Here is a 26,749-nt window from a genome sequence, read left to right as displayed (position 1 = left end):
TAACTATATAGTCTTTTGTTGTTGTTGTTGTTATTGTTTTGGGTTTTGTTTTGTTTTTTTGAGACAGGGTTTCTCTGTGTAGCCCTGGCTGTCCTGGAACTCACTTTGTAGACCAGGCTGGCCTTGAACTCAGAAATCTGCCTGCCTCTGCCTCCCAAGTGCTGGGATTAAAGGCGTGCACCACCGGCACTATATAGTCTTAAATGATCTCAAGGGGTATTATTAACTTTGCTATGAGGGTTGCCAAAAGTTTAGACTATTGGGAGGCCAAGAAATATATTTATAAATATGTATTGCTGCATCTCACATCCCATTGACAGTATCTAGGGATCTCAATTAGTTCTTTGTTTTTTGGTTTTTTTGGGGGGTTTTTGTTGTTGTTTGTTTTTCTGTTTTGTTTTGTTTTTGTTTTCTGTCATTTAAAGAATTAAAAGCCGGGCATGGTGGCACACGCCTTTAATCCCAGCACTCTGGAGGCAGAGGCAGGCAGATTTCTGAGTTCAAGGCCAGCCTGGTCTACAGAGTGAGTTCCAGGACAGCCAGGGCTATGCAGAGAAACCCTGTCTAGATGGCTCAGTGGTTAAGAGCACTGACCAGTCTTCCATAGGTTCTGAGTTCAATTCCAAGCACCCACATGGTGGCTCACAATCATCTGTAATGGAATCTGATGCCCTCTTCTGGTGTGTCTGAAGACAGCTATAGTGTACTTACATAAATCTATCATTCTCTCTTTCTTTCTTTCTTTCTCCCTCTCTCTCTCTCTCTCTCTCTCTCTCTCTCTTTCTTTCTTTCTTTTTTTTTTTTTTTTTAAAGATTTTATTTATTGATTATATGTAAGTACACTGTAGCTGTCTTCAGACACTCCAGAAGAGGGAGTCAGATCTTGTTACGGATGGTTGTGAGCCACCATGTGGTTGCTGGGATTTGAACTCCTGACCTTTGGAAGAACAGTCGGGTGCTCTTACCCACTGAGCCATCTCACCAGCCCCTCTTTCTTTCTTTCTTAAATATTTATTTATTTACTTATTATATGTAAGTACACTGTAGCCATCATGTGGGTTCTGGGATTGAACTCAGGACCTTCAGAAGAGCAGTTGGTGCTTTTTGTTTTGTTTTGGTTTTTTGTTTTGGTTTTTCAAGACAGGGTTTCTCTGTGTAGCCCTGGCTGTCCTGGAACTCACTTTGTAGGCCAGGCTGGCCTCGAACTCAGAAATCTGCCTGCCTCTGCCTCCCAAGTGCTGCGCCACCACCGCCCAGTTTACATAAATCTTTCTTTAAAAAGAAAGTAAGATAACAAAGTTTAAAGAAAGAAAGAAAGAAAGAAAGAAAGAAAGAAAGAAAGAAAGAAAGAGGGCTGGTGAGATGGCTCAGTGGGTAAGAGCACCCCACTGCTCTTCCGAAGGTCAGGAGTTCAAATCCCAGCAACCACATGGTGGCTCACAACCATCCATAACGAGATCTGACTCCCTCTTCTGGAGTGTCTGAGGACAGCTACAGTGTACTTACATATAATAAATAAATAAAAACAAATCTTTAAAAAAAAAAAAGAAAGAAGAAAGAAAAAAGAGAGAGGGAGGGAGGGAGGAAGGCAGAAAGGAAGGAAGAAAGAAAAAAGAAAGGAAGGAAGGAAGGAAGGAAGAAAGGTGTTTATTGGGAATAGGGAAACACACTCGGCAGACACATAGAGGAAAATATCCCCCCAAAAGCAGAAGAGACCTTGGAAAGCTGAAAATCTGGTCTCTTCCCAAGACTGGGATTTGTTCAATCTTTGAAGAGTTTCCCTGCCTTAATTTAGGGTTAGTCAGTTTAAAGAGAAAGACAGGATGATTGAGTGGCCCACAGCTATTTGTTCTGACTCAGCCTCTAACTTGTTCAGCCAGTCCATCACCTGGCCTGCTGGCAAGAGGAAGAACCCCCAGGGCCTTTGTTTTAAGCAGCCAGATCAGGAGGGTGGCGAGGACAAAGTCGGCCATCTTGGAAGGTCACCATCTTTATTACTAATCATGCCCCCCTCCCTATCTGTTTGCCTACCATGGAATATGTCTGTTAGGGATATATGAGTGAAACCTGCAAGAGAGGAGCCAATCACGAGGTTGGCAGCTGAGATATGAGCCAAGCCCTGGTAGGCTCTGATATGCTAATAAACTGCAAGTATCCATGATTTGATGAAGAATGATACCCGGACTCGGATAGTATGTAAAGGCAAAGAATGTTTTGTTCTGCAGAAGTCCAGCAGGCTGGGGTCTCCCATTGCCAGAATAGAGAGACACCCAAGGGAGCTTACAGGTCTGATTTAAACTAAAGCATATTAGGGAATTCCAGGGTAGATACTTCTATGTTAATCTGTTGGGTCCATCTCTACAGACATTCCATTACCAGGGTGTGAGGGCTGGAAACTTGCTGGGGAGGTCTGGAAACTGTTGCCACCCCATTGTCTTTGCTTGAGGCCAGGTGGCTGGGTATGAAGGTTGGAGCTTGGCTTTTTTTTTCTCTTAGCAATTGACTTGTCTGGGCTTGCCTGAACTTGCTCAGTTTCTAGGCCTAGTCTCCTTAACTGCTAGTTTGAAGTCTGTCATGAAAACAGCCTAACCTTCTCAAAACCAACACCGACATGCCATTGAGAGCCTAATGAACCAGCCCTAAGAGGTGAGCCCAGATGGCACAAAACTAATGCCCACTAGACAATACAAAAAAACTGGAGATGCGGATGTGACCCAGGCACTGCACAGCCATGTTCCTCAGTCTGGCAGTTTGAGCCTCTGTGCAGATACCCACTGGCAAGGGGACTTTGGGACTGGCCACTGTAGACTGTTGAGCGTCCAGTGTTGTTGTTGAGTTCATGCATACCTTTCTGTCAGCATTAACCACTGGCTGAAGCCCTCAAGGACCTCCTTCCTGGTCCTTTCCTCCCAGCCTGCCACAAACAAAGTAACTCATGGTGATGCCAGTTGAGTTTGGAGGCTGCTGAAAAGTTCTAACTGGAAAATTCTCTGGTGGAACATTAGCTGCCTGATGGACCATGGCAACTAAATGAGGTATCTGTTTATGTGAGATTGCTATAGCCTTTAGAATAGCATTGTATTGTAAAGAAACATGAATGACTAAACTGAGCATATTTCAAAGGCAAATCTGGTGTGGACATTGGAACTGCCGGGCGTCTCACAGCCCACTGGGCATGCTCTCCACACTAACTCTTAGTCCCCCCCCCCCCACTCTCACTTGCCCTAGGATCTACACCATGCCTCCTTTTCCTCCTGGCCCTCACCCTAGCGAGAAACCTCAGAAATCTGAAAGCCAGGGCCCAGGTTGCTGGCTGGACCATGAGGAGTGTGACCCATGGAAGTCTGGGCAGGCGCCTGGGAGGAGGCCTGAGTGATCTTATCTGATGTCATCAGGGAAACGGGGTTTTCCTGCTTGGTTCTTGGTCTTGTTAATAGAAGTATTTTTTCAAGGCTACTGATAGGCTGGATAGATGGTTCAGAGGTTAGGAATACTTGGTTTAGTCTCCAGTGCCCATATAGTGGCCCACAACCATCTGTAACTCTAGTTTTAGGGGAATCCAATAACTTCCTCTGACCTACTTGGGTATTAGGCATACACAAACAGGAAAAACATGCACATGTAAAATAAAAATAAATCTTTCTTCTTCCTCCTCCTCCTTCTTCTCCTCCTCCTCCTTCTTTCTCCTTCTCCTCCTTCTTAATTTTGAGACAAGGTCTCACTATGTAGCCTTGCTGGCCTGGAACTTGCTATATAGACTAGGCTGCACTTGAACTCACAGAAATATATCTATCTCTGCTTCCCAAGGGCTGAAATTAAAGGTGTGTGCCACCACACCCTGCTAAAAAATAAATAAGTCTTTAAAAAGTTAAAAATGACTAAAAGCAGCCTCCTAGCCAGCCATGGTGATACATGCCTTTATGCACTCCTTTAATTCCAGCACTCAGGAGGCAGAGGCAGGTAGATTTTCTGAGTTCGAGTACAGCCTGGTCTACAGAGTGAGTTCCAGGACAGCCAGGGCTATACAGAGAAACCCTGCCTCGAAAAACCAGAAAAAAAAAATAATCTCAGTGCTTAGAAGGCATGTAGATCTCTGCGAATTCAAGGCCAGCTGGTTACATAATGAGTTTCAGGCTGGCAGTTGTTATATGGTGAGATTCTATCTCAATAAATAAAAATATTTAAATGTACTCAGAAGAACATGTCGAGACAATTTGAGAGAAAAAGAAGGCAGACAAGCTGTAAGTCTCAGCGACTGCTGGAGGAGGGAAATGGAGAAGAGGGAGAGAGAGCCACAGGGTCCAAGAAAGCAGGTAGGCTCACCAAAGGAGATGTGCAAGCATTTACAAAGGGAGGGAGAGGTAGACAGGGATTGATTGAAGCAACATACAAATAAAAGCAGAACGGCATATCCAGAAGCAGAATCATTCTTTTTTTTATCGATTCATTTATTATATGTGCGTACACTGTAGCTGTCTTCAGACACACCAGAGAGCGTCAGATCTCATTATGGATGGTTGTAAGCCACTATGTGGTTGCTGGGATTTGAACTCAGGACCTCTGGAAGAGCAATCAGTACTCTTAACCGCTGAGCCATCTATCCAGCCAGAGAATCATTCTTTAATAAGAATAACCGAGTGTTGTGTCCAGCCAGCAGATCACAGCCTGGGTTCTAGCCTGGAAAGGCATTTTGGAAACCTGGAAGAGAAGAGGGGCTAGGCGGCAAGATAAAGAAATGCAGCTAAGACAGGCATTCTGATCAAAGCTCAATTTTACTGTTCTGCACGCAGTTATGAAGGAAGGGGGAGGGGACCCGATTCCCGCCAAATAATCTCGGGTTCCAGTAGCAGGGTGAGCATGTGTGTGGCTCCAAACAGCAAAATGGCAAGGTCCAGCAGTGGGCATGGCAGAACGAATGAGCAGGAAGCTCCACCCCTGAGCAAGCAGGTTTCAGGCTGGGGGAGGGGAGACTACATTTCCTCCCTTTTGTTAACAAAAAAAGAAAAAAAAAGAAAAAGCTGGCCTGAGGCAAAAAATTTATTTGTGCTCAATAGTTCTGCCTGAATTCTAGGGCTAAAGAAAAAACCTGTCTTTGTGGGATTCCCCAACTTTTCTTATGGTAAACTGTATCTGGATAAGACTGTCCTCTCTATCCTAGTAAACAACTAACAGAAAAGCCTGGAGCTGTAGGCTCTGCTTTATAATGCTAATTAGTACTGAATAGGTAACTTCCTAGTTGAATTTTAAGTAGGGGGTTGGAACCCTGACTAAGTTTGACTGAACAAATTTGAAATACACTTTATTAAGAATAACACTGAGGGGTGGGTGGGTATGGGGGACTTTTGGTATAGCATTGGAAATGTAAATGAGCTAAATACCTAATGAAAAATGGAAAAAAAAAAAAAGAGTGTTCCCTAAATACAAATGTACATTTTGAAATTTCTGTTAAGATTTTTCATTATTTTTGCAAAATTCAAGGAGTAAAATAAAACCTACTTAACAAATAAAAAAAAAAAAGAATAACACTGAGTTGATATTCCTTCGCATTTTTGGATGACAGGCGGAAACAGGGAGAAGGGGGTGACAACTGGCTCCGTAGTACAAGGCCAATTGGCTTTTTATTTTGGGAAGGGAGGCAGTGAAGGACTTGCCCTTCTAACAGTACGGTCTCCAACCTCTCTCCCCCCTATTAATTAAGTTTTAAAAGGCCACACTTGGGCTGGTGAGATGGCTCAGTGGGTAAGAGCACCCGACTGCTCTTCCGAAGGTCCAGAGTTCAAATCCCAGCAACCACATGGTGGCTCACAACCATCCCCAACAAGATCTGACTCCCTCTTCTGGTGTGTCTGAAGACAGCTTCAGTGTACTTACATATAATAATAAATAAATCTTTAAAAAAAAAAAAAGGCCACACTTAACTGAGGTGATCAAATGATTTTCTCATCTGTAGATGAGTGGGCTTTTAACCTTGGCTTGGGTGGACATTGACCCGAATCCTCCCGTGGGTGCTATCATGACCCACACCTGTGGCTCTTGGTATCTTTTGGAGAGGGGAGGCAGAGCGTAGATATTTTTGGTTTTTAGCCAAAATTAGATACCAACCTCCTTCAAACCGGGTATAACCCACAGGAAACTCAGAAATGGTCAAGCTGGACCTTCCCCTGCAGTAGTTCTCTGCACCAAGCGATACCCATACTGTATTCGTATGATCATGAACTAGTATGCACAGTTCTGAGTACTGTACAGCTCCTAAAGGAGAATTATCAACCTCAGATTCAGCAAGGCCTAGGCAAGAATTATGTCATTAGTAACACCACGATTTGTGGCTAAAATAGGAGCTGGAAGTCTTCCTCCTCATCCCTGTATTTCCCACAGCCTGAGGAACTAAGGACACCTTGCAGTAACAGCAAGGGTGAAAAGCCAGAGGCCAGCTAAGGGACTAAGCCTGTCTATCAGAATAAAAACCAATCTCTTTTAATATTTGAAATGTCTACTTTTCTAGCCCTCCTGGTAAACCTAAATTTCAACTCAGACTGAAAGCCACGTGCTGGAATGTCCTGGGAATGAAGATAGCAGTTGCCACCTGTGTGCTCTTGGGGGTGGGGGTGGGGAGGGATGCAAGCCCGCTGCAGTCCAGCTGAAGGTGTAGATTGACCTGCCTGAAAGACAAAAATCTTAGAGAGTGAAGAGTAACATCACAAAGCTTCTTTTGGGGAAGTTCAGGTACTTTATTCAGTTGCAAATTAACAAGGCACAATCTCAGTCTCTGGGCTGGTTTTAGAATAGGAAAAAGGCCAGAGACTCTCTGGAAGTGGGGGATGTGCTCTGAATTAACTCTGCTAGGTAATTAAGAATATAGAACATTAATTCTTAATTAAGAATTAAGAACATTGGACTGAATATTAGACCAGTCTAAGATTGAGTTAGAATGACTGGTCACACTGAAGAAAAGAGAAAAATCATTATGACTCTATTAAATGACTAATTTTACCAAGTCAGTATATACAGTCTCTGATGTACTATTGCCATAAAGTTAAAAGGCTAGAAGCTAGTCTAAACTGGAAAAATGATAAGCAAGGATGGATCTAAAACATGAATTTAATTTAGTTTTTTTGTCATTTCAATCAGGACACTGAGTCAACTTACCTGCCAGCTCGACACACGAATTAACTAATATGCTTCTGCAGCGTTCTGTGGAGAAAACCTGTTTTTCCCTTTCTCAATAAGGTAGCTGTTTTAGGATCAATCTATAAGCCAATAAGTAGATCCTTTTAAGATACTATAAAGCATTTATTAAATTCTTTGACATTTAAATTTCAAATTTCGAAAATAAAGGTATGATTTAAATAGTGTGTATGGGAATGCACTAAATAGTATGTACGGGGATACAATTTCTCTCTTTTTTGTCTTTTTTTTTTTTTTTTTTTTTTGGTTTTGTTTTTGAGACAGGGTTTCTCTGTATAGCCCTGGCTGTCCTGGAACTCACTTTGTAGACCAGGCTGGCCTCGAACTCAGAGATCCACCTGCCTCTGCCTCCCGAGTGCTGGGATTAAAGGCTTGTGCCACCAGGCCCGGCTGCTCTTTTTTGTCTTTTAAGAAGTTAAAGTTTTAAAATTTCACAATATCTAACCTATTGAATTAATAACTTGTTGACAAAACATTTTAAATACTTGGCTGTAAAGGGGCAGTGACTAATTGCACTATCAATCATTTTTCTTAAGGAGCGGTTGTAACTAGAAAGCTTGCAAAGTTATTAAGAGTCACATATGCATAATTTATTTATTAATTAGAAATATGCATAAGCAATTGTAAATGTGAGAATTAATAGTATCTGAGGGATGAACAATTTAAGCAATTGTGAGCTCAGAGATATGGCATTGAGTATTAATATACAAATTAAGGTTTGATTGTTCAGCATTTTAAAACAACATCTACAGCACACAACTAGATTATTTGTGCTGAAACGGGGGAAACTGTGTGTCTTAAGACTCAGCCCCACAGAAGCTAGTTGGGCCCACCTGGGCCAACAATCGGCTGGGAGGATGAGAAAAATGACTTTACAATAATGTTTTTTTCTGGCCAAAGAATTGTCTTGGGCACAACTAATTTTTAATTACCAATTAATAACAATTATAAAAGCTTTCTTTATTTTTTTGTAAAACCTTTTGTAGTAAACTAAAACCCTAAGTAATAAAAGGATATTGTCTCTGAATCTTTTGGGTGAGAGAGCAAGGATTTAAGGTAACCTTCCTTTAAGAAGCATTAGTTAATAAAATACTTTCCACTTAGGAAACAATATACACTGAAAGATTAAAACTCTTGGCTTCTTGTATAGAAGCAGAAACAATAAAAATTTTTCTTACATAAGGTAAAGTTACATTAGCCATACCTAGAGGCAAAATTTTCTAGTGATTACAGTTCACCAGAAGCAAAACTCTTTGAATTTAAGCATTATTTTAAACATCTGAATAGATCTGCAACACTGTTAAAAATAAATTTTCTTGAACACAGGGAAAAACTTTCTCAGGCACTGTTTGCAAAACACAAGAAGGCCACAAGCCACTCTGGGGCTGCCCAGAGCCCTGCATTGACTCAAACGTAAAATACTTTTTTAATCTGAGCATCTTGGCCCTCCTGTAATAAGGACCCATTCTAGAGGAACAATGTAACCATCTACGCCTCTAACTTTTGATACTCTTTCTTAAGATGACTTACAGTTAAAACGTTCTTCACAACTTTAGTGTTGTGAAAAAATTGCCTGTACTGCAGTTTCCTGCCAGGCAGCAACTATAGCCAAACTGTTTGTCTAATCTATTCACAAAGACAAACATAACTAGATAACTCTGTCACAGTTTTGTATGAAGTGAGCTGTATGAGTGCTCTCATAAGATGATTACTCTTGTAATAATCTTAATTAACAATATATGGGTGAGTAGAAAATCTTAAATTTGCAATCAAACTGTAAGCTGCAGTCAATGGAACACTGGCAGTTTTAACCATAATTTTAAAGTTTCTTGTGCAAGGTTAGGATAATACCTACAACCTTGGGAAAGCAAAACCCAAGTTTAAAACAATTTATCATCTTTAAAATCAATATTAGAAGCATTACTATCATATTACGAAGTTTGGATGCCAATTAATACCTATGAATACCTATTAAAGCAAGCTTTAATGCTTTAATAAAGAGGCATTGTTTTAAATCTTACCTTAAATTTTACTATTTAGGATAGGAACCACATTAATTATTATCTAAATTAGAAATATCTTTAGAGAACCAGCCTCTTGGCCTGCCTTATGCCATGTGTCGGAAGGAACCAGCCTCTTGGCCTGCCTTATGCCATGTGTCGGAAGGACTCTAAACTTGAGTTATCAAATTTAACACTAACCATCTGTAGCAATGTAACAATTATTAATCTTAACCAACACTCAGAGCACATTACCAATAAAAAGGAACCAAATGAAGCAGTTAATTTTAGACCAATCAGAGAATATTAATTTTTGTAGCTACAATCATAGAATAAAAGGCACTTTACCATTGTCAAACACATTAGTCACAAACCATTTATCAGCTTTTTTACCCCGAAACTAAGAGGCTATGCACTCGCCCTTATTTCCTAAAATGAACAGTTTTTCCAGCAGGGGCCCTCCTGCCATGTGTCTGATTCCTGGCTGAAGCACGTGGCAGCTCTCGGCTTTGCAGATAAAGTTTTTTATACCATCTTTATTATCCAACATAAAACATAGAACATTCATTCATACAGACTGGACACGAACATACATGAATTGAACATGAGAACAGATTGGTGCACCAGACATTAGACAAGACACAAAAGGGAACAGAGTACTCCTGCTATAAGGCCCAGAGAGAAATTTCTGTCTGTTTTTTGGGATATTTTCCTCCCTCATGATGCAGTTTTTATTAACTGTGGCAATCCACCTGATTATTAATTTCCTTTTAATAAACACTTTCTTTTCTCACGCCTGAAAATGTAGCTTCGGAGAGCACGGCCTTCTGCCTGTTATAGTTCCCAGCTCCTCTTAAGCTTCACTGCTGAACCTAAATGAACCAGTGCTCAGGTTTAACGCTGTTTCAGCTTAGCCCATACCTTCTCCGGTATGAATTTCCTTTATCCTTTAATTATTCCATGGAGCTCCGAACCAGCAGTGTCTCTTCCAAAAATCCTTTGCCATTTCTCAGTCCCGCGTTGGTTCGCCAAATGTTGTGTCCGGCCAGCAGATCAAAGCCTGGGTTCTAGCCTGGAAAGGCATTTTGGAAACCTGGAAGAGAAGAGGGGCTAGGCGGCGAGATAAAGAAATGCAGCTAAGACAGGCATTCTGATCAAAGCTCAATTTTTACTGTTCTGCACGCAGTTATGAAGGAAGGGGGAGGGGACCCGATTCCCGACAAATAATCTCGCATTCCAGTAGCAGGGTGAGCACGTGTGTGGCTCCAAACAGCAAAACGTCACTGTCCAGCAGTGGGCATGGCAGAACGAATGAGCAGGAAGCTCCACCCCTGAGCAAGCAGGTTTCAGGCTGGGGGAGGAGAGACTACAACTGAGGGCTAGAGAGATGGCTCAGCAAGGTTGAGAATGCTGACTGCTCTTCCAGAAGTCCTGAGTTCGGTTCCTGGCCACCATATGTTGGCTCATGGCTATCTGTGATAGAATCTGGTGCCCTCTTCTGGTGTGCCTGAACACAACTACATTGTACTCACACGGAATAAATAGATAAATCTTTGTGTGTGTGTGTGTGGGGGGGCGGGTGTTTTCAAGACAGGGTTTCTCTGTATAGCTCTGGCTGTCCTGGAACTCACTTTGTAGACTAGGCTGGCCTCGAACTCAGAAATCCGCCCGCCACTGCCTCCCGAGTGCTGGGAGTAAAGGCGTGTGCCACCATGTCTTGCAAATCTTTTTTTCTTTAAAAAAAAAAAAAAAAAAAAAAACAAGCCGGGCATGGTCTACAGAGTGAGTTCCAGGACAACCAGGGCTACACAGAGAAACCCTGTCTCAAAAAAACAAAAACAAAAACAAAAACAAAAACAACAAAAAAAAAAAACCAACAAAACCAACATAACAACAAAACAAAACAAAACCCCAAAAATACAAAAAAACAAAAGAATAACCAAAGTGTCTTGGCCTCTCCTCTGAAGTGAGACCACGTCTGATGTGTGGGATACTGGGCTTTTACAAGATGGCCAAGGGGCAACTCTAGGGATGAAGAGAATCTTCAGGGCAGCTCCCCTGCAATCTGGGCTTCCACAATCAGAGGCTTCCACAGGCCTTATCAGTGGGGTCAACTTTCCTGCCCAGAGAGTCAGTCTACTTGAGGCTTTTAGGTAATTATCTTTTCCCAGACTGTCAGGGAAAGCATTCTTAGGCTTAGTATCCAAAAACAAACAAACAAACAAACAAACAAAAACCGAGGAAGGGTTATAATTTTCTGAGTTAGTACTGAGAAAAGTAGGCAGGTTCTGTGTGGTAGCACAAGAAATTTGACTTCTGGAAAGGACATTGTCTCATGAAGAGGCGAGCTCTCCTCTAGCTCCTTAGCATGGCCTTAAGTGAATCAGCCTTCTTGACCAGTGGGCTCCCGGCCAGGTGACTGACAGCCCAGCTGGATTGACTTGCTCCGATTCAGTGTGTTTTTGCATGTGTGCTCATGTGGAAGTGGGAGGGTGACTTGCTGGAGTCAGCTTTTCCCTTCTACCCTGTGGCTCCAAAGGATCAAACCCAGCAGCAAATCTCCCAAATACCTTTTTTCTTTCTGAGACAGGGTGTCTTAGTACTCCATCGCTGTGAAGAGATAGCATGAGGGCTGGTGAGATGGCTCAGTGGGTAAGAGCACCCGACTGCTCTTCCGAAGGTCTGGAGTTCAAATCCCAGCAACCACATGGTGGCTCACAACCATCCGTAATGAGATCTGACTCCCTCTTCTGGAGTGTCTGAAGACAGCTACAGTGTACTTACATATAATAAATAAATAAATAAATAAATAAATAAAAGATTTAGTCTTTAAAAAAAAAAAAGAGATAGCATGACTGAAGCAACTCTTAGTTTTTGTTTTGTTTTGTTTTTTTTTAATCATTTAATTGGAGCTGTGCTTACAGTTTCAGAGGGTTAGTCCATGATGACCATAGCAGGAAGCAGATACAGCAGGGTGCAGCAGGCAATGGGCAGAGAGAGACACTGGACATGGTATGGGCTTATGAAAAACTCACATCCACTCGCATTGATAGACCTCTTCCAACAAGGCCTGCTGGAATTGGTCTGGTGCTGCTATGTATTCAAATGCTATAGACTGTATTCCAAGATATGGTTGTCCCAGAACGGGTGAATTCCCATTCTCGAATATACCAGCTTTTGTTGTGCAAGCCTTCCCTGGGTTGGGCAGAAAGAGTGGGAGGAGCAAAGATTGCAGGGCTTGGTGTCTGAGGTAGGGACCAGGAGGAGAGGAAGAAGGATGCTGACCATGGGCACAGGACCATAAGGACAAGCCTGAAGGAGTGGGAGCTGCCCAGGTAGAACATGGCAATGAGGGCAGCCCTCTGCCCTGCTCGGATGCTTTTAAAGCTTATTATAAATCTAGGGCTGGAGAGATGGCTCAGCAGGTAAGAGCACTGACTGCTCTTCCAGAGGTCCTGAGTCCAAATCCCAGCAACCACATGGTGGCTCACAACCACCCGTAATGAGATCTGACGCCCTCTTCTGGAACGTCTGAAGACAGCTACAGTGTACTTACATATAATAAAGAAATAAATCTTAAAAAAAAAAATCTAAAGGTTCCTGTGTCTTGTATTTGGCAACTAAATGATCTGAAGTGGGGTTTCTAAATAAATAAATATTTAAAGACAACAAGGGGGTGTGATAACCTCCAGAATAAGAATAACCACAACAAGGCCACAACTCCTCAGCCTAGTGAGCATGCATTCAAAAATATGAGCCTATGGGAGACCACTCATATTCCAACCACCAATTACTGGAGAAAGAAAGAGAGAGAAACTAGAAATGGTTTGGCAAACCTCAAAGCCCACCCCCAGTGACACACCTCCTCTAACAAGGCCACACCTCCTAATCCTTCCCAAACCATTCCATTTCCCGGTAATTAAGCATTCAAACTTATGTGCCTATAGGGACCCTATGTGTCTAGAAGAGCTGCACTTATACACTGAGTATCTATCTATCTATCTATCTATCTGTCTATCTATCTATTATCTATCTAATATCTATTTATTATTTATCTGTCTATCCTCTATTATCTATCATCTGTCTATTATCTATCATCTATTTATCATTTATATATCTATTATCTAACATCTATTATCTATCATCTATCATCTATCTATCTATCTATCTATCTATCTATCTATCTATCTATCAAGGGCAAATTAGTGATAGGATAAAAATTGTGAGCAAAGGGTGATAGCCCGTGTCAAGATGGACCACTGAGAATCGATGCCATGCAACACATCTGATGTAAGAGGTTTACTGGGGAAGGGAGAGTGAAAGGCATCTCAGAGTGGGAGAGAGATGGAGGCTGACAGGCATGGAGACAGAGAAAGGGACTGGGAAAGAGGGCTCTATAGACAGGGAATGAGAGGGAAGAAAGAGAAGCACGGAAGGAGGCAGTGAGAGAGGGACATGAAGACATAGAGTGGATATCTGGGGTGGCTGGGGGCCCTTTATCTGCAGCACATGCCTGCCTCACCTGGTGGTGGCAGGTGATCATGTAAGCTGTTGCCAGGTCCTGAGAGCAGGCCAGCAGGATGCCTGGCTACTAATGTAAGGGTCCAAAGATTGCTGAAGGAAGACCCCAGACTCAGAGAGGGTTAAGACTGTTTATTCTGCAAAAACATCCAATGTGTGGGGGTCAACCATTCTTCAAAATGGCCACCGCAGACAAAGTCGAGCAAGGCCTTCTTATAGGAAAACAGGGAAAACTCCCTAGAAGGATCAGATAATTTAAAATTTCATTGGTGGGTGCTGGGGGGGGGCGGGTCATACGTTGTCAGTAGTCTGCATTCCTGTATCATGACCATTTAATCATAGGATGAAATAGGGCTGCCCAGCACGGATGGCCCATTCTGAGATATTTCCTCTTTTTTTGGTTACCTCCAGGCTGTTTTTTGGGGAGGGGGTTTTATGACCTTGTTTATGGTCTGTTTCTGGAGATTTTGCCTATGGCCTTCTTTTCGAAATCAGACCTGGTCCTTCAATGGAGACAAATAGGGCTTATGTTGTCCCTTCACTAACAATTAGAATGGCTTACAAGCTGTGGTCCAGCAATGTCTGTCTACCAAAGGCCAAGAGTCCAGTAGCTGTTCAGTCCATGAGGCTGGTAATGTCAGCTGGTCTTCAGTATCTGCCGGAATCCCAAAGTTGGCTCTAATGCCAGTGAAGAAATGGACTTGCCAGCAAGAGCAAAAAGCAAGTAGACAAAGAGAGCAATGCCTTCTACGTCCTTTAGATAGGCTGCAAACAGATGGCATGGTCCAGATCAAAGGTGGATCTTCCCACCTCCGTGTTTGGTTTCAAACCCAGGGACAGGGACTGAGGTGCATAGTTAACATACCAAACCAGACCTGGCTTCCAAGTTCTCCCAGCATCCCTGGGTCCTGACCTGGCACACCCTACCCCCAGTCCTGAGCGTTCTAGCCCACGGATTGGGCTGCCCTTCCCCCAGAGGCTCTTCTCTATAGAATCCAGATACTCTGAGCTCTTTCTCTCCTTCTCTCCCTCTCTCTGTCCACATACTCTTTCTCTTTCCCCTCCTGTCTTTCTCCCTCCTCATGGCAATAAACCTGCCTTTGTATATGTTATATGTTTGTATATGTTAATCTGGCTTGAATTGGCTCATTTTACCAGCGGGGAAATAATGTGTCACTCAGAGGATCCAGAATAAAAGTGGGTCTTTCCACTTCAAGAGACATAATTAGGGCTGGAGAGGTGGCTCAGCGTTTAAGGGCACTGACTGCTCTTCCAAAGGTCCTGAGTTCAATTTCCAGCAACCATCTGTAACAGGATCTGATACCCTCTTCTGGTGTGTCTGAAGACAGTGCTAGTGTACCCATATACACCTAAAAAATAAAAATAAAGACGTAATTAAGAAAAAAAAATCTCTCACAGACCACTTGAGTTTTAGTTAATTCCAGATGTGATCAAGTTGACCACCAAGAATAGCCATCACACAAGCTAGCCAGGCTGTCCTTGGCCTCACAGAGATCTATCTCCTACCTGCCTCAAGTATGCTGGGCTTAAGGGAGTGTGCCGCCATGCTAGCTCCGAGGAGAGGAAACAATGGGTAATGATCTACTCTTTGGAGCAGATCAGAATGTTATCCCCACCCCAGGCCAGGCGTCTTCTATTCTTTTGAGCATTAGGCTTAAGGAACAGTGACAAAGTGGATGTTTATCTTCCTAGTGTTGCCTGAGAAACAGGAGGTGGTGTCCAAGTTGACCATTCTCAGCGGCCTCTAAGGCTACACTATCTTAAAGACATCGTAGGGGGTTAAGGGGGAGCTAGTGTCATGGCCAACGCATGCCAGGGGACACTTTTCCAAGCCTTGTAATGCACATGTCCTGGTCAGGTTTGAGCTGTATGGAGCTGTGATTGAAGAAGTGGGGGTAGGGGCTCCCTTTCTGCCACCCGCAGAGAGCTGGGAGGAGCTGCGGAGGCCCGACAGGTCAAACCACTTTGAGAACTGCAGTGCAGAAACCTGGAGAGGAGTGGACCAAAAAGCAGAGGAAAGGCTGGACGGGGAACTGCACTCAGGACGGACGGCCATGAGGCTGCTGCCCAGCTGGAGAGCCGTGCTGCCCATTCGCCCCTTGCCTGGCCTGTGCCCCTGTATCCCAGGCCAGCCATGGGCACAGCAACTTCCAAGTAGGTAGCCTCTGGGGTGGTTGGGATTATCCTAACCCGACTGCCTCTACTAACAGTCAGGCTGTAGCCCAGGCTAGAAAGGAAAAGAGCAGACACAGACTGAACACGGGTGAAGTGCTCAGAAGCGTCTCATGTGATTAATTGATTATTTTTTTACCCTTTTGAAATAGGTGTGAGGTGTGTGTGTGTGTTTTGATTTTATTATCTGAGTGTTTGGTTTTTTTGTTTTTTGGGTTTTTTGTTTTTTTGTTTTTTTTGTTTTTTGTTTTGGTTTTTTTTTCAAGACAGGGTTTCTCTGTATAGCCCTGGCTGTCCTGGAACTCACTTTGTAGACCAGGCTGGCCTCGAACTCAGAAATCTGCCTGCCTCTGCCTCCGGAGTGCTGGGATTAAAGGCGTGCGCCACCACACCCGGCAGTGATTATTTTTTTTACCCTTTTGAAATAGGTGTGAGGTGTGTGTGTGTTTGTTTGTTTTGATTTTATTATCTGAGTGTATTTTTTTTAAAAAGACTTATTTATTTTATGTATATGAGCACACTGTAGCTGTGTTCAGACACACCTGAAGAAGGCATCTGATCCCATTACAGATGGTTGTGAGCCACCATGTGGTTGCTGGAAAGTGAACTCGTGACCCCTGGAAGAACAGTCAGTGCTCTTAACCGCCAAGCCATCTCTCCAGCCCCTGAGGGTCTTACTATATAGCTTTGGCCTGGAACGCATTCTGTAGACCAGGCTGGCCTCAAAATAATAGAAATTTGCCTGCCTTTGCCTCTTGGGTGCTGGATTTTAAAGGCATGAGCTACCAAGAAAGGGTCTTATGCAGCCAAGGCATTTGGAGGCTGTCTTGAACACCCGATCTCTTGTCTGCATCTCCCTTTTCAGGATCACAGGCATGTGTTATCAGACCTAGCTTTTGTTAGTTTATACAGTTAATAAATTGTATTCGGTGTGTGTGCTCTAGCATGCATAATGATGTGTGTGTGTGTGTGTGTGTGTGTGTGTGTGTGTGTGTGTGTAGCGGGGCAGGTGGCAACTTGTGAGAGTCAACTCTCTTCTAGCGCGTGAGTCGTGGGGGAAGACAGAACTCAGGTCATCAGGCTTGGCAGCAAACGCCTTTTCCTGCTGAGCCATCTTGCCAGCCCCTAATTTTATTTGTTTGTTTGTTTATTTATTTTTGGTTTTTCGAGACAGGGTTTCTCTGTGTAGCCCTGGCTGTCCTGGAACTCACTCTGTAGACCAGGCTGGCCTCGAACTCAGAAACCACCTGCCTCTGCCTCCCAAGTGCTGGGATTAAAGGCGTGCGCCACCATGCCTGGCTATTTATTTATCTATTATTAGTTTGCATGCGTGTGTCTGTGTGTATGTGTCTGTGTGTGTGTTTTTGTGTGTGTGTGTGTGTGTGTGTGTGTGTGTGTGTGTGTCTGCCTGCCTGCCTGTCTGTCTGCTTTCATTTGTGTCTGTGTTGGTTGAGTTTGGGTGTTTTGCTAGAGGGGTCTATGTGGCAGTCAGAAGATGAACTATGGATGGCAGCTCTCGTCCTCCGGTCCCAGAGGTCAAGGCAGGTTACTGGGCTTGGTGGTCTCTGCCTTTACCTGAGGAGCCCAGCTGGCCCTTCCCTGTTACTTTTCAGATAGAGTTTTGCTATGTTGTGTGTTCCTTTTTAAGTGCATAGTCCAGGGTGGCCTAGATGGAAATCATTAGGTAGGCTGGGCTGGGCTTGAACTCCCTGGGATCCGCCTGCCCCAGCCTCCTGAGTACAGGGATAACAGGCATTAGCCACTAGACACAACAAAAGTCTTAATGTTTTTGCAACAAGATGCCCCTTCTCATTTTTACAGGGTCCCCCAAACTGAGTAGTTCTTCCTGACTAAGATGCTCATCCTGACACAGGGGCAGAGGCCTGTCTGTGGATACCTCAGGAATCCTATGTGCTGAAGGATGGCAGGGAGGGGGCGCCAAAACCAACCTGAATTTAACCTTGGTTTCCTGAATTGAACCTCACTTCCTGTCTGACCGTGGTCATATCACTACTAAGTCTTTTTCTTTCAGCAGTGAAAGAGTTAACATATGCAATCCCAGAGGGTCCATGTGACAGTGCATATACAAACTCAGGTAATGGCATTTGATCCTCTTCCTGAAGAGCAGCAATGGTGATAAGATAAACTTCCATTAATAAGTGCAGAGGGTTTGGAGAGCGGGGGATGAGTCATGTCCTCTCCCTCTCCTCACATGTCATCCCCTGACTGTCCCCTCTTCACCCTGTAGACTCTGGCCCTCACTAGGGAAACAAGAACAGGCCTTGTGCCAGGCTGGGATGCGGGTAGCATAGAAGATACTCAGCAGATAAACGTGCCCCTTGCTTGGGCGGCCTTTACCACCGGAGCCAGAGTTAATACCTCACCTCTGTCCAGTCCCCTTTCGCAATCTGGAGCTATGGACCTGGTTACAGATTGACTTCGAACAATGTCTGATGAGTGGAGTAAAGTCCTCCTTGGCCTTGGGAAAGCCCTCTTCTTTTCTCCTCAGAGGTTTCTCAAACTTGTGCCTCAGAGATGAAAACTCCGGAGGACCCCGGGAGCCCAAAGCAGGTGCTGGGGGCATAGCGAAGCTGTGACCTGGGCGAGGGGCACGGCGGGTGGGGGCTGGGGCTGGGGCTGGACTGATCTTTCTGGGAAGGCAGAGACAACATTGCCAAATGACAAAAAGTGACAGTCTTGAGCCTCGAGTGGCACTCGGGGAACGGGGTGGAGGGAAGGGGTGAGGGAACCTTAGGTTTAGGGCCTGGCTGACTTGGGCTTGGAGGTCAGTTAGGGGCTGGGCCTTCTTCTCACCTTGTGGCACCTTCAAGAACCTCTAGGAGATAGAGGTGGGACAGGAGGGGGCTTCTCCACAGTCTAGACCTGCCCAGTCTGATCCCACTCTGGTCTGATACCTTCCCAGTCTCTTGACTTAGGGGCCTCACTAGAAAGCCCTTAAGGGCTCTGGAAGCCAGGACACTGCTTTCATCCCCACAGCAGGGCGTGGGAAGTGGGAAGGACCACTGGGAACCAGCTGGGGAGGGTAGCTGCTGCCGCATCCTGCCCTCACTGAGTTGCTGGGAGACGGCTGTAGCTCCCTTAGTCTAGGCAGCGCGGGCTTTGCCGGTTGGTTCATCGCTCTGCCTTGAGCGGCCGTGGCTCCCTACTTCCCTGAGCAGCATGAGGTCGTGGATTCAGCAGGGACTTCCACCAGGGACCGGCAGGCACCTTTGCCCACGGAGCCCAAGTTTGACATGTTGTACAAGATTGAGGATGTGCCACCATGGTACCTGTGCATCCTGCTGGGCTTCCAGGTGGGTTTTCACAAGACCTCCCCAGCTCTACATGAGCTACTCCCCCGGGATCCCGAGCCACCTCTGATCAGGAAGGTCATTTCAGGCTAGAGAAAGAGACAAGGTCAGCACAGTCACTGTCACCAAACAGCTGTGCCAAAGAAGGTTAAGTGGCCTGGGAGGATTGTGGGTAGCATATGATAGACAGGAACGGTAGGTAGGGCTAACCTGGGGGAGACTGGGCCCCGAGTGGTGGGTGAGCAGTAGTTCTCTGGGAATCCCTTGTCGGGTGTGGTGGGTAATGTCATTTCAAGTAAGCACCCTGTCAGTATGGTCCAGGTTCAGGACACAGACCCGGGTGCCCATGGCCATGAGAGTGCTATGGGGTCACCTCTCGACCGTCTCTCACCCCAGCATTACCTGACGTGCTTCAGTGGCACCATCGCCGTGCCCTTCCTCCTGGCTGAGGCGCTGTGTGTGGGCCGTGACCAGCACATGGTCAGTCAGCTCATTGGTACCATCTTCACCTGTGTGGGTATCACCACTCTCATCCAGACTACAGTGGGCATCCGGTGAGCGGCTCCTCCCCGGCTCCCAAGCACACATACTCGCATGCGAGCATACGGCAGAACAGGTGGGCTGTGACCAGCTGGCTTCTACCCTGTCTGGCTGCCCTGTCTGCCTGCCTAGCCCGAGGGCTAGGTAGCTGGGTTCCTAGGAGCCCTGCGGTTCCCTCCTCTCACTCTGCTCCAAAGGTTTAGAAGGACTGCTTCCTTGCCCACTGTCCATTCCTGTGAGCAGGCCTTTTCAGCATCCATATGTAGACTTGGGGATTCCTAGTCTTGGATGAACAAGTCTGTTGGGTTCAGTGGTGGTAGCTGGGAACAATCGCAGGCAGCCCTCAGATTCAGAAATGGAGCAGTCTGCTTTGGAGCACATGTCTCTTCTTGGCACTGAGGTGGGGGAGCTGAAGGCAAGATGCAGGGTTTGAACTGGAGGATCCCTGAAAATGTGGGGGCGGGACTCCATGTGGGGTCTTAGGGACTTCCCTTTATCCCTTTTCCTCAACCCACTCCACCACTGCTATGTGCCCCGCCTTCCAGGCTGCCGTTGTTCCAGGCCAGTGCCTTTGCCTTTCTGGTTCCAGCCAAGTCAATCCTGGCCTTGGAGAGGTGGAAGTGTCCTTCAGAAGGTGGGTTCAGTTTGCCCATCTGCACTGGTGGAGAGGTCGTGAAGGTCTGGGCAGCTTCCCAGAGTCTAGGCACCAGGGTGTGTTTGTTCATGGCAGTGTGTTCTCTCCATCTGTCTGCAGAAGAGATCTACGGTAACTGGAGTATGCCTCTCAACACCTCCCATATCTGGCATCCTCGTATCCGGGAGGTGGGTGAAGAGATTGGGTTTGAAGGAAGGGCTGGGTGGGCAGGCCACTGCTAAGCTGTATGCAAGGAGGTGGCTGAGGAACTTACATATTGATAATGCCAGGTCAAAGTGACTATAGCTCATTTTGCCTTTTTAGGTCCAGGGTGCAATCATGGTGTCCAGTATGGTGGAGGTGGTGATTGGGCTGATGGGGCTGCCTGGGGCCCTGCTCAGCTACATTGGGCCTCTCACCGTCACCCCCACTGTCTCCCTTATTGGGCTCTCTGTTTTCCAAGCTGCTGGTGACCGAGCTGGCTCTCATTGGGGTATTTCGGCTTGGTGAGCAGGCAACAGGACTATTTTTGCCCAGTCCTAGGCGCTACCCCACATCCCCTTCATTCTTATCCTCTCATCTGTTTCTGGGCCCCAACCTGGCCCACCAGCTATTTTCTTCTTGTGTCTCTGCCTCCAGCTCCATTCTCCTGATAGTCTTGTTCTCCCAGTATCTGCGCAACCTCACCTTCCTGTTACCTGTTTACCGATGGGGCAAGGGTCTCACTCTCTTCCGAGTCCAGATCTTTAAGATGTTTCCGGTGAGGAGCTCGCAGGTGCTGCGAAAAAGGGCGAGACCTGAGTCAGGGCAAGGGCGGGGGGGGGGGGGGGGAAGGGGGGTGTTCCCACCAGAAGCTAGGAGTCAGCCAGGGCTCTGGGGCTGACGCAGAAGCAGGCCAGTCTGCACCAAGGTCTCCAGTGCCTGCAGTGCCCTGTCACCCCATCACCCCACCTACTCCAGATTGTGCTGGCCATCATGACCGTGTGGCTGCTCTGCTACGTGTTGACCCTGACAGATGTGCTGCCCGCAGACCCCACAGTCTATGGCTTCCAGGCTCGAACTGATGCCCGAGGGGACATCATGGCTATCTCTCCCTGGATCCGAATCCCCTATCCATGTAAGCAAGTCTGCTTGGTCCCTTCTGCTTCCAACTGAAATTCCTATGAGACTTCTGATGACTCTGGGTTCAGCTGACAACATCCATCGCATTAGCCCTGTTTGTGGATGCCCCTGAGTGGTGGGTTTACGTCTAAATCTTATCCTGGACTGGTGTATCAGTGAGACTCCCCACCAGCTCCTCTCCCTTTCTTTTCTTTGTAAATTTTATTTATATATTCTTTTTTTTTAAATGTAAGAGTTCTCTGTCTGCATGTACACCTCCATGCCAGAAGAGGGCATCAGGTTCCTTTATAGATGGCCATGAGCCAGCATATGGTTGCTGGGAATTGAAGTCAGGATCATATGGAAACACCACCAGTGTTCTCAACTGCTGAGCCATCCCTCCAGCAGCACCCCACCCCTTCAAATGACCCCATCTATTCCCAAGCCATTACAGCCTCCTCCAGAACCTGTCATGTTCCCTCCAACAGGTCAGTGGGGCCTACCCACAGTGACTGTGGCTGCAGTTCTGGGGATGTTCAGTGCCACACTGGCGGGCATCATTGAGTCCATCGGTGATTACTATGCCTGTGCCCGGTTGGCTGGAGCACCACCCCCTCCAGTACATGCCATCAACAGGTATGCCCACCTCAATGTCTGATCCCAAGGAGCTAGCTACTCTGACAGCAAGTGTGTGGACAGGGCTGGGTCCCACACTTAGGAGGCTTAGGCATGAAAGTCACCCTCACCTCATTTCCCTGGAGCCTGGAATGGAGATTACTTGTTCTGTAAATGCTGGGAACCGTGGAGGATGCCAGTCCCAAGGAAACCAGTTACTGACAACTATCTGTGTAACTATTCGTGCAAACTTGCATTCAATGGCTAGCCATTCTGTGAGGTCGGGCCCCTCATCATCTTCATGGTACAGAGGGGGAACTAAAGCTCAGAATTGCCCCAGGGAGTAAGCAGTGGAGCACTAAGTGCCGGTCCTGACACCTGGCTTCCAGGCTCTAGATGGTACCAGTCTGTCTGTACAGCTTCAGGGGGGTATGTAGCAGATGGACGAAGGTGATGATAGACTGGTGAAGAGGAGGGGCCAACACCCCACTCACCATTTCTTTACAGGGGAATTTTCACTGAAGGCATCTGCTGCATTATCGCTGGGCTACTGGGCACAGGCAACGGGTCCACCTCATCCAGTCCCAACATTGGGGTCCTAGGGATTACCAAGGTGCCACAAGCCACTTGCCAGAGCAGTGTACTCCTGTTCATGTGTTACGGGCCCTGTTCTAAGCCATCTTGGCTTTGGCCTAGCCCCATCCCGTCTTTGAGAGCATCCCACCTTTATCCTACCCCCTCCTACTGCTGGAGTCCATTTATTCACCTAATACCCTGCCCCCTGGAACTAGCCCTGCCTCTGGGCCTACCCAGTCCTTGGCTTCCTGCAGGTGGGCAGCCGAAGAGTCGTGCAGTACGGTGCAGGTATCATGCTAATCCTGGGTGCCATTGGCAAATTCACAGCTCTCTTTGCCTCACTGCCAGACCCCATCCTGGGAGGAATGTTCTGCACTCTTTTTGGTGAGTGTCTGATGCCTCCCCAGGGGGTGTGGCAGGACCTGGTCTAGCCAGGCCGAGCCTCTAGCAGTTCTGCTGTGGCAGGTATGATCACTGCTGTGGGACTGTCCAATCTGCAGTTTGTGGACATGAACTCTTCTCGCAACCTCTTTGTATTGGGATTCTCCATGTTCTTTGGCCTCACACTACCCAACTACCTGGATTCCAACCCAGGTGCTATCAACACAGGTACCTTTTATTCTCTACTATCTCCAGAGATGAGGGAATGTGGGTTGGAAACCAGCGACAGCACTTCCCTAGCACCCTCAGTGAGGCTGAGATTATAAGCAAGAACCTACCTATTGAGTTTTTAATATGCTCATTTAATTTTCCTAACAGTCCCACGAGATTCTATTATGACCTCTGTTTTCCAGAGGACATGAGTTCACAGAGGCTAAGTGACTTGTCTTAAGTCAACAACTAACAGCTGTCAGAAGTTTCTCCCCAAAGATGGGAGAGACAGAGGTACAGACAGGCTTGAAGGTCAGGCTTTGGAATATTCCAGAGCCATGACAGTTTGTAAGAAGTCAGGGGACCACACAGGTAGGAAGTCCCTTGAGCTTTGCCTTCCAGTATAGGCCACTAGCCCATTGGCCCCTGACTTATTCCACAGGCATTCCTGAAGTGGATCAGATCCTAACTGTGCTGCTGACCACAGAGATGTTTGTTGGCGGGTGCCTTGCTTTCATACTGGACAACACAGTGCCAGGTACTGCAGTGGTCAGCTCTGGGAGGGAAGCAGAGAGCCAGGCTATACTATCATTAATGTATATGCTCATGATGGTTTGGTTCCTGAGATGTGGCCAGGCCTGATGCCGTGCAGGCCAGAGTGCAGTAGAAATGGGCTGCTGGAGTGTCCGCTGGCTGGTGGGGGAGACTGAGGCACACAACCTATCTCCTAGGTCTTGAAAAGGGTGAGGTCAAGAGAGCGCTCTGGTTTTAGGAGTCCTAGCCTCACCAACTCTTTAGCACCACCAGGCTGAGAATACCTTTATCTTCACAGAGCTGGATAGGTAAAAATGCAGCATTGGTTTGTGGGAGAAATCTATCAAGAATGGGAGCAGCCTGCTGCACAAATAGAAGAGCCTCCCAAATGAACCTTGGATGCCCAGGTTTTGTTTTTTTGCAAGGATTGTGGAAATGTGACAGTCCAGTATGCATATGCTCAGTATATATATTTTAAAAACTGATATCCAGGACTGGAGAGATGGCTTGGCGGTTAAGAACACTGACTGCTCTTCTAAAGGTCCCGAGTTCAAATCCCAGCAACCACATAGTGGCTCACAAGCACCCGTAATGAGATCTGACACCCTCTTCTGGTGCATCTGAAGACAGCTACAGTGTACTTAGATATAATAATGAATAAATCTTTAAAAACAAACAAACAAACAAACAAACAAACAAACAAACAAACAAAACCTTGATAGCCATCAGATCTGAGTCAGTAGAAGAGTGTCTCATATCATCCTTAAACCTGACAAGCAAAGTTGTTGCCCAGTTCCGAGGTGCTAGACTTAATCCCATGGTGAAACAAAGTAACAAAAAAGTGACCCACAAAGTCGTAAAGTAACATTTAACTGCCAATCTGAAATAGCATGTATCCTAGCCATCATACTACAATGCCTCTGCAGATGGGTTTGGGGAAACTGGGTGGGCAAAACTCAATGAAAAGAACAGCCATTAACCACGACATGGCAAGTTCAGACTGGTTTGAACCTCTCATTCTCTTGTCTTTATCTGCTCAGTGTTGACATTACACCTGCCTCACACCTCAGAGAAGAGTCAAATGCAGTTTGGGACAAGCTGGTGGAATTGACCAGCTTGGCCCTGAACCACATTGAGGAGGATGTGCAGAAGTGTTGACCACATGCCAATAGCTCTTTTCCCTTTCTACTCTGGCCACCTGATTCCTGGTCCTGTTCCAACATCTCCAGGCAGCCTCTTCTGATGTTTCTTGCCTTCCTCCATGAGAGCTTGTGTCTCATTGAGCTGCAGCAATCTGGGCTACTCTTAGCTCTGGCTGCCCTCCCGCTAGGTGAATGATTTCTGTCTTTGTCAGCTCCAGCACTTCTGAAAACCCACAATCTCTGGGACTCCTCTCCAGAGGTACATCCCTACCCCACCAAAGATCTCTTGCTTAGCCTGGCTTTCATCCATGCTATAAAAATGGTTTATGCCCCAAATTTAGAACTGTAATAATGAATCCTAACACTGATAAAGTATTTCAAGGTCTATGTCCTCAGGCAGGTCGGATAACTCGGCAGGAAAAGGTACTTGCTGAACCTGGTCGGAGTTCAATGCCCAGGGCCCATATGATGGAGCAAGAGAACCTACTTCCTGTGCTTATCCTAAGACCTCCTCACTCTCATGGTTCCATAAATTCTACATAAACAATAAATGTGATAAAAAAAATTTAAAAACGTACCCTATTCAGAGGTACAGCCTGGGCACTATCTAGGTCCCATGAAGCAACCACACACTAGCCCCATATTCAGACAGACAGTGTAAAATGACTTAGCTTGTTTCTTCACCTTAAAATTTTGTGCCTATGCACCTCCCAGGGGTGTTCAGAAATAATGAAATTATTTAGCACAGGACTTGATGCTACAGTTAAGTAGTATTAATCTTTTAAGGTTTCTCAGAGCTCTGGCAAGTAAGGCATGCAGAGTGGTAGAGTGCTTATCTAGCAGGCAAAACTGCCCTGGGCTCCATTCTGACTAGGCAAATTCATACTTGATTCTAGAAACATGCCTTAGGACTGGCTATGTGCAGGAAAGATAACAGGGTTTTATCCTCCTAGATGACCTCACTGTCCTCTTGCAGGGAGCCCAGAGGAAAGAGGCCTGATACAGTGGAAGGCTGGAGCCCACGCCAACAGTGAGACGTCAGCCAGTCTCAAGAGCTACGATTTCCCCTTTGGGATGGGCATGGTAAAAAGGACCACCTTTTTCAGATACATCCCCATCTGCCCAGTCTTCAGAGGATTTTCTAAAAAGACACAAAATCAGCCTCCAGTTCTAGAAGACACTCCAGACAATATAGAAACTGGGTCTGTGTGTACCAAGGTCTGAAGCCACCTCAATGAAAGGTAGGACATGATATGGTTCTTGTGGGAGGTTGAATAATCAAACATCTGTTTAAACAAAAAGAAAAAAAAAAAATCAAACTAGCATTTTTGTAATCGGTTACAAGTTTCTTCAAGGGGAGATTAGGCAGGGTAAAAAGTCCTTTGGATCTGGGTAGAATTTCTTAGCCATGTTACAGTGAGAGCCATAGATGGTCACAAGTAAGCGGGATTATCAATCCTACCAGATACAGGCAACATCTAGACCAACTAGAGTCTAAGAGCAGTCACTGCCAGCCTGATCTCTCTGTGTATGCATGCATGCATGCTTCTCAAGTACTGGCATTAGCACAATCAGCTCACCCTTCGCCAATTCATGATCCTTCTATTCATAGACTCTCTCAAAGTGAAGGAACTAAAAAGTATGTATTCTATGTACATTAGTGCACATCATGTGCTTGTCTGGTGCCCACAGAGGTCACAGGAAAGCACAGGATCCTCTGGATGGCTGTGAACCACCATGTGGGTATTAGAAAACCAAACCCGAGCCCTTTGCCAGAGCAACAAGTGCTCTTATCTACTGAGCCAT

At 45.9% G+C, this 26,749-nt stretch overlaps 1 protein-coding gene across 3 annotated transcripts in view; it reads left to right on the top strand.

Moving 5' to 3' along the window:
• Positions 1-15,726: 15,726 nt before the first annotated feature.
• Slc23a1 (solute carrier family 23 (nucleobase transporters), member 1) overlaps positions 15,727-26,749 on the top strand; it is a 25,622-nt gene continuing 14,599 nt past the window's right edge. For 2 of the 3 annotated variants that reach the window (XR_003952504.1, XM_017317851.2), the window contains exons 1-16: positions 15,727-15,881; positions 17,932-17,994; positions 18,409-18,470; positions 19,079-19,213; positions 19,607-19,764; positions 20,296-20,384; positions 20,505-20,572; positions 20,709-20,890; positions 21,024-21,144; positions 21,345-21,501; positions 21,974-22,121; positions 22,608-22,713; positions 22,931-23,060; positions 23,142-23,285; positions 23,710-23,805; positions 25,920-26,184. Coding sequence is in view for 2 of the 3 variants with exons in the window: in XM_017317851.2 (XP_017173340.2) it covers positions 15,782-15,881; positions 17,932-17,994; positions 18,409-18,470; positions 19,079-19,213; positions 19,607-19,764; positions 20,296-20,384; positions 20,505-20,572; positions 20,709-20,890; positions 21,024-21,144; positions 21,345-21,501; positions 21,974-22,121; positions 22,608-22,713; positions 22,931-23,060; positions 23,142-23,285; positions 23,710-23,805; positions 25,920-26,167 (2,007 nt within the window). In the remaining variant the exon portion in view is untranslated. Of the gene's footprint in view, positions 15,882-17,931; positions 17,995-18,344; positions 18,471-19,078; positions 19,214-19,606; positions 19,765-20,295; positions 20,385-20,504; positions 20,573-20,708; positions 20,891-21,023; positions 21,145-21,344; positions 21,502-21,973; positions 22,122-22,607; positions 22,714-22,930; positions 23,061-23,141; positions 23,286-23,709; positions 23,806-25,919; positions 26,185-26,749 lie in introns of those variants that run through there. The other variant, NM_011397.4, reaches the window with a different exon arrangement.

Source organism: Mus musculus, chromosome 18 (genome assembly GCF_000001635.26).
Source record: "Mus musculus strain C57BL/6J chromosome 18, GRCm38.p6 C57BL/6J".
Taxonomy (NCBI): Eukaryota; Metazoa; Chordata; class Mammalia; order Rodentia; family Muridae; genus Mus; species Mus musculus.
The sequence above is the reverse complement of the archived record's forward strand: the minus strand, read 5'-3'. Positions and strand labels throughout refer to the sequence as shown.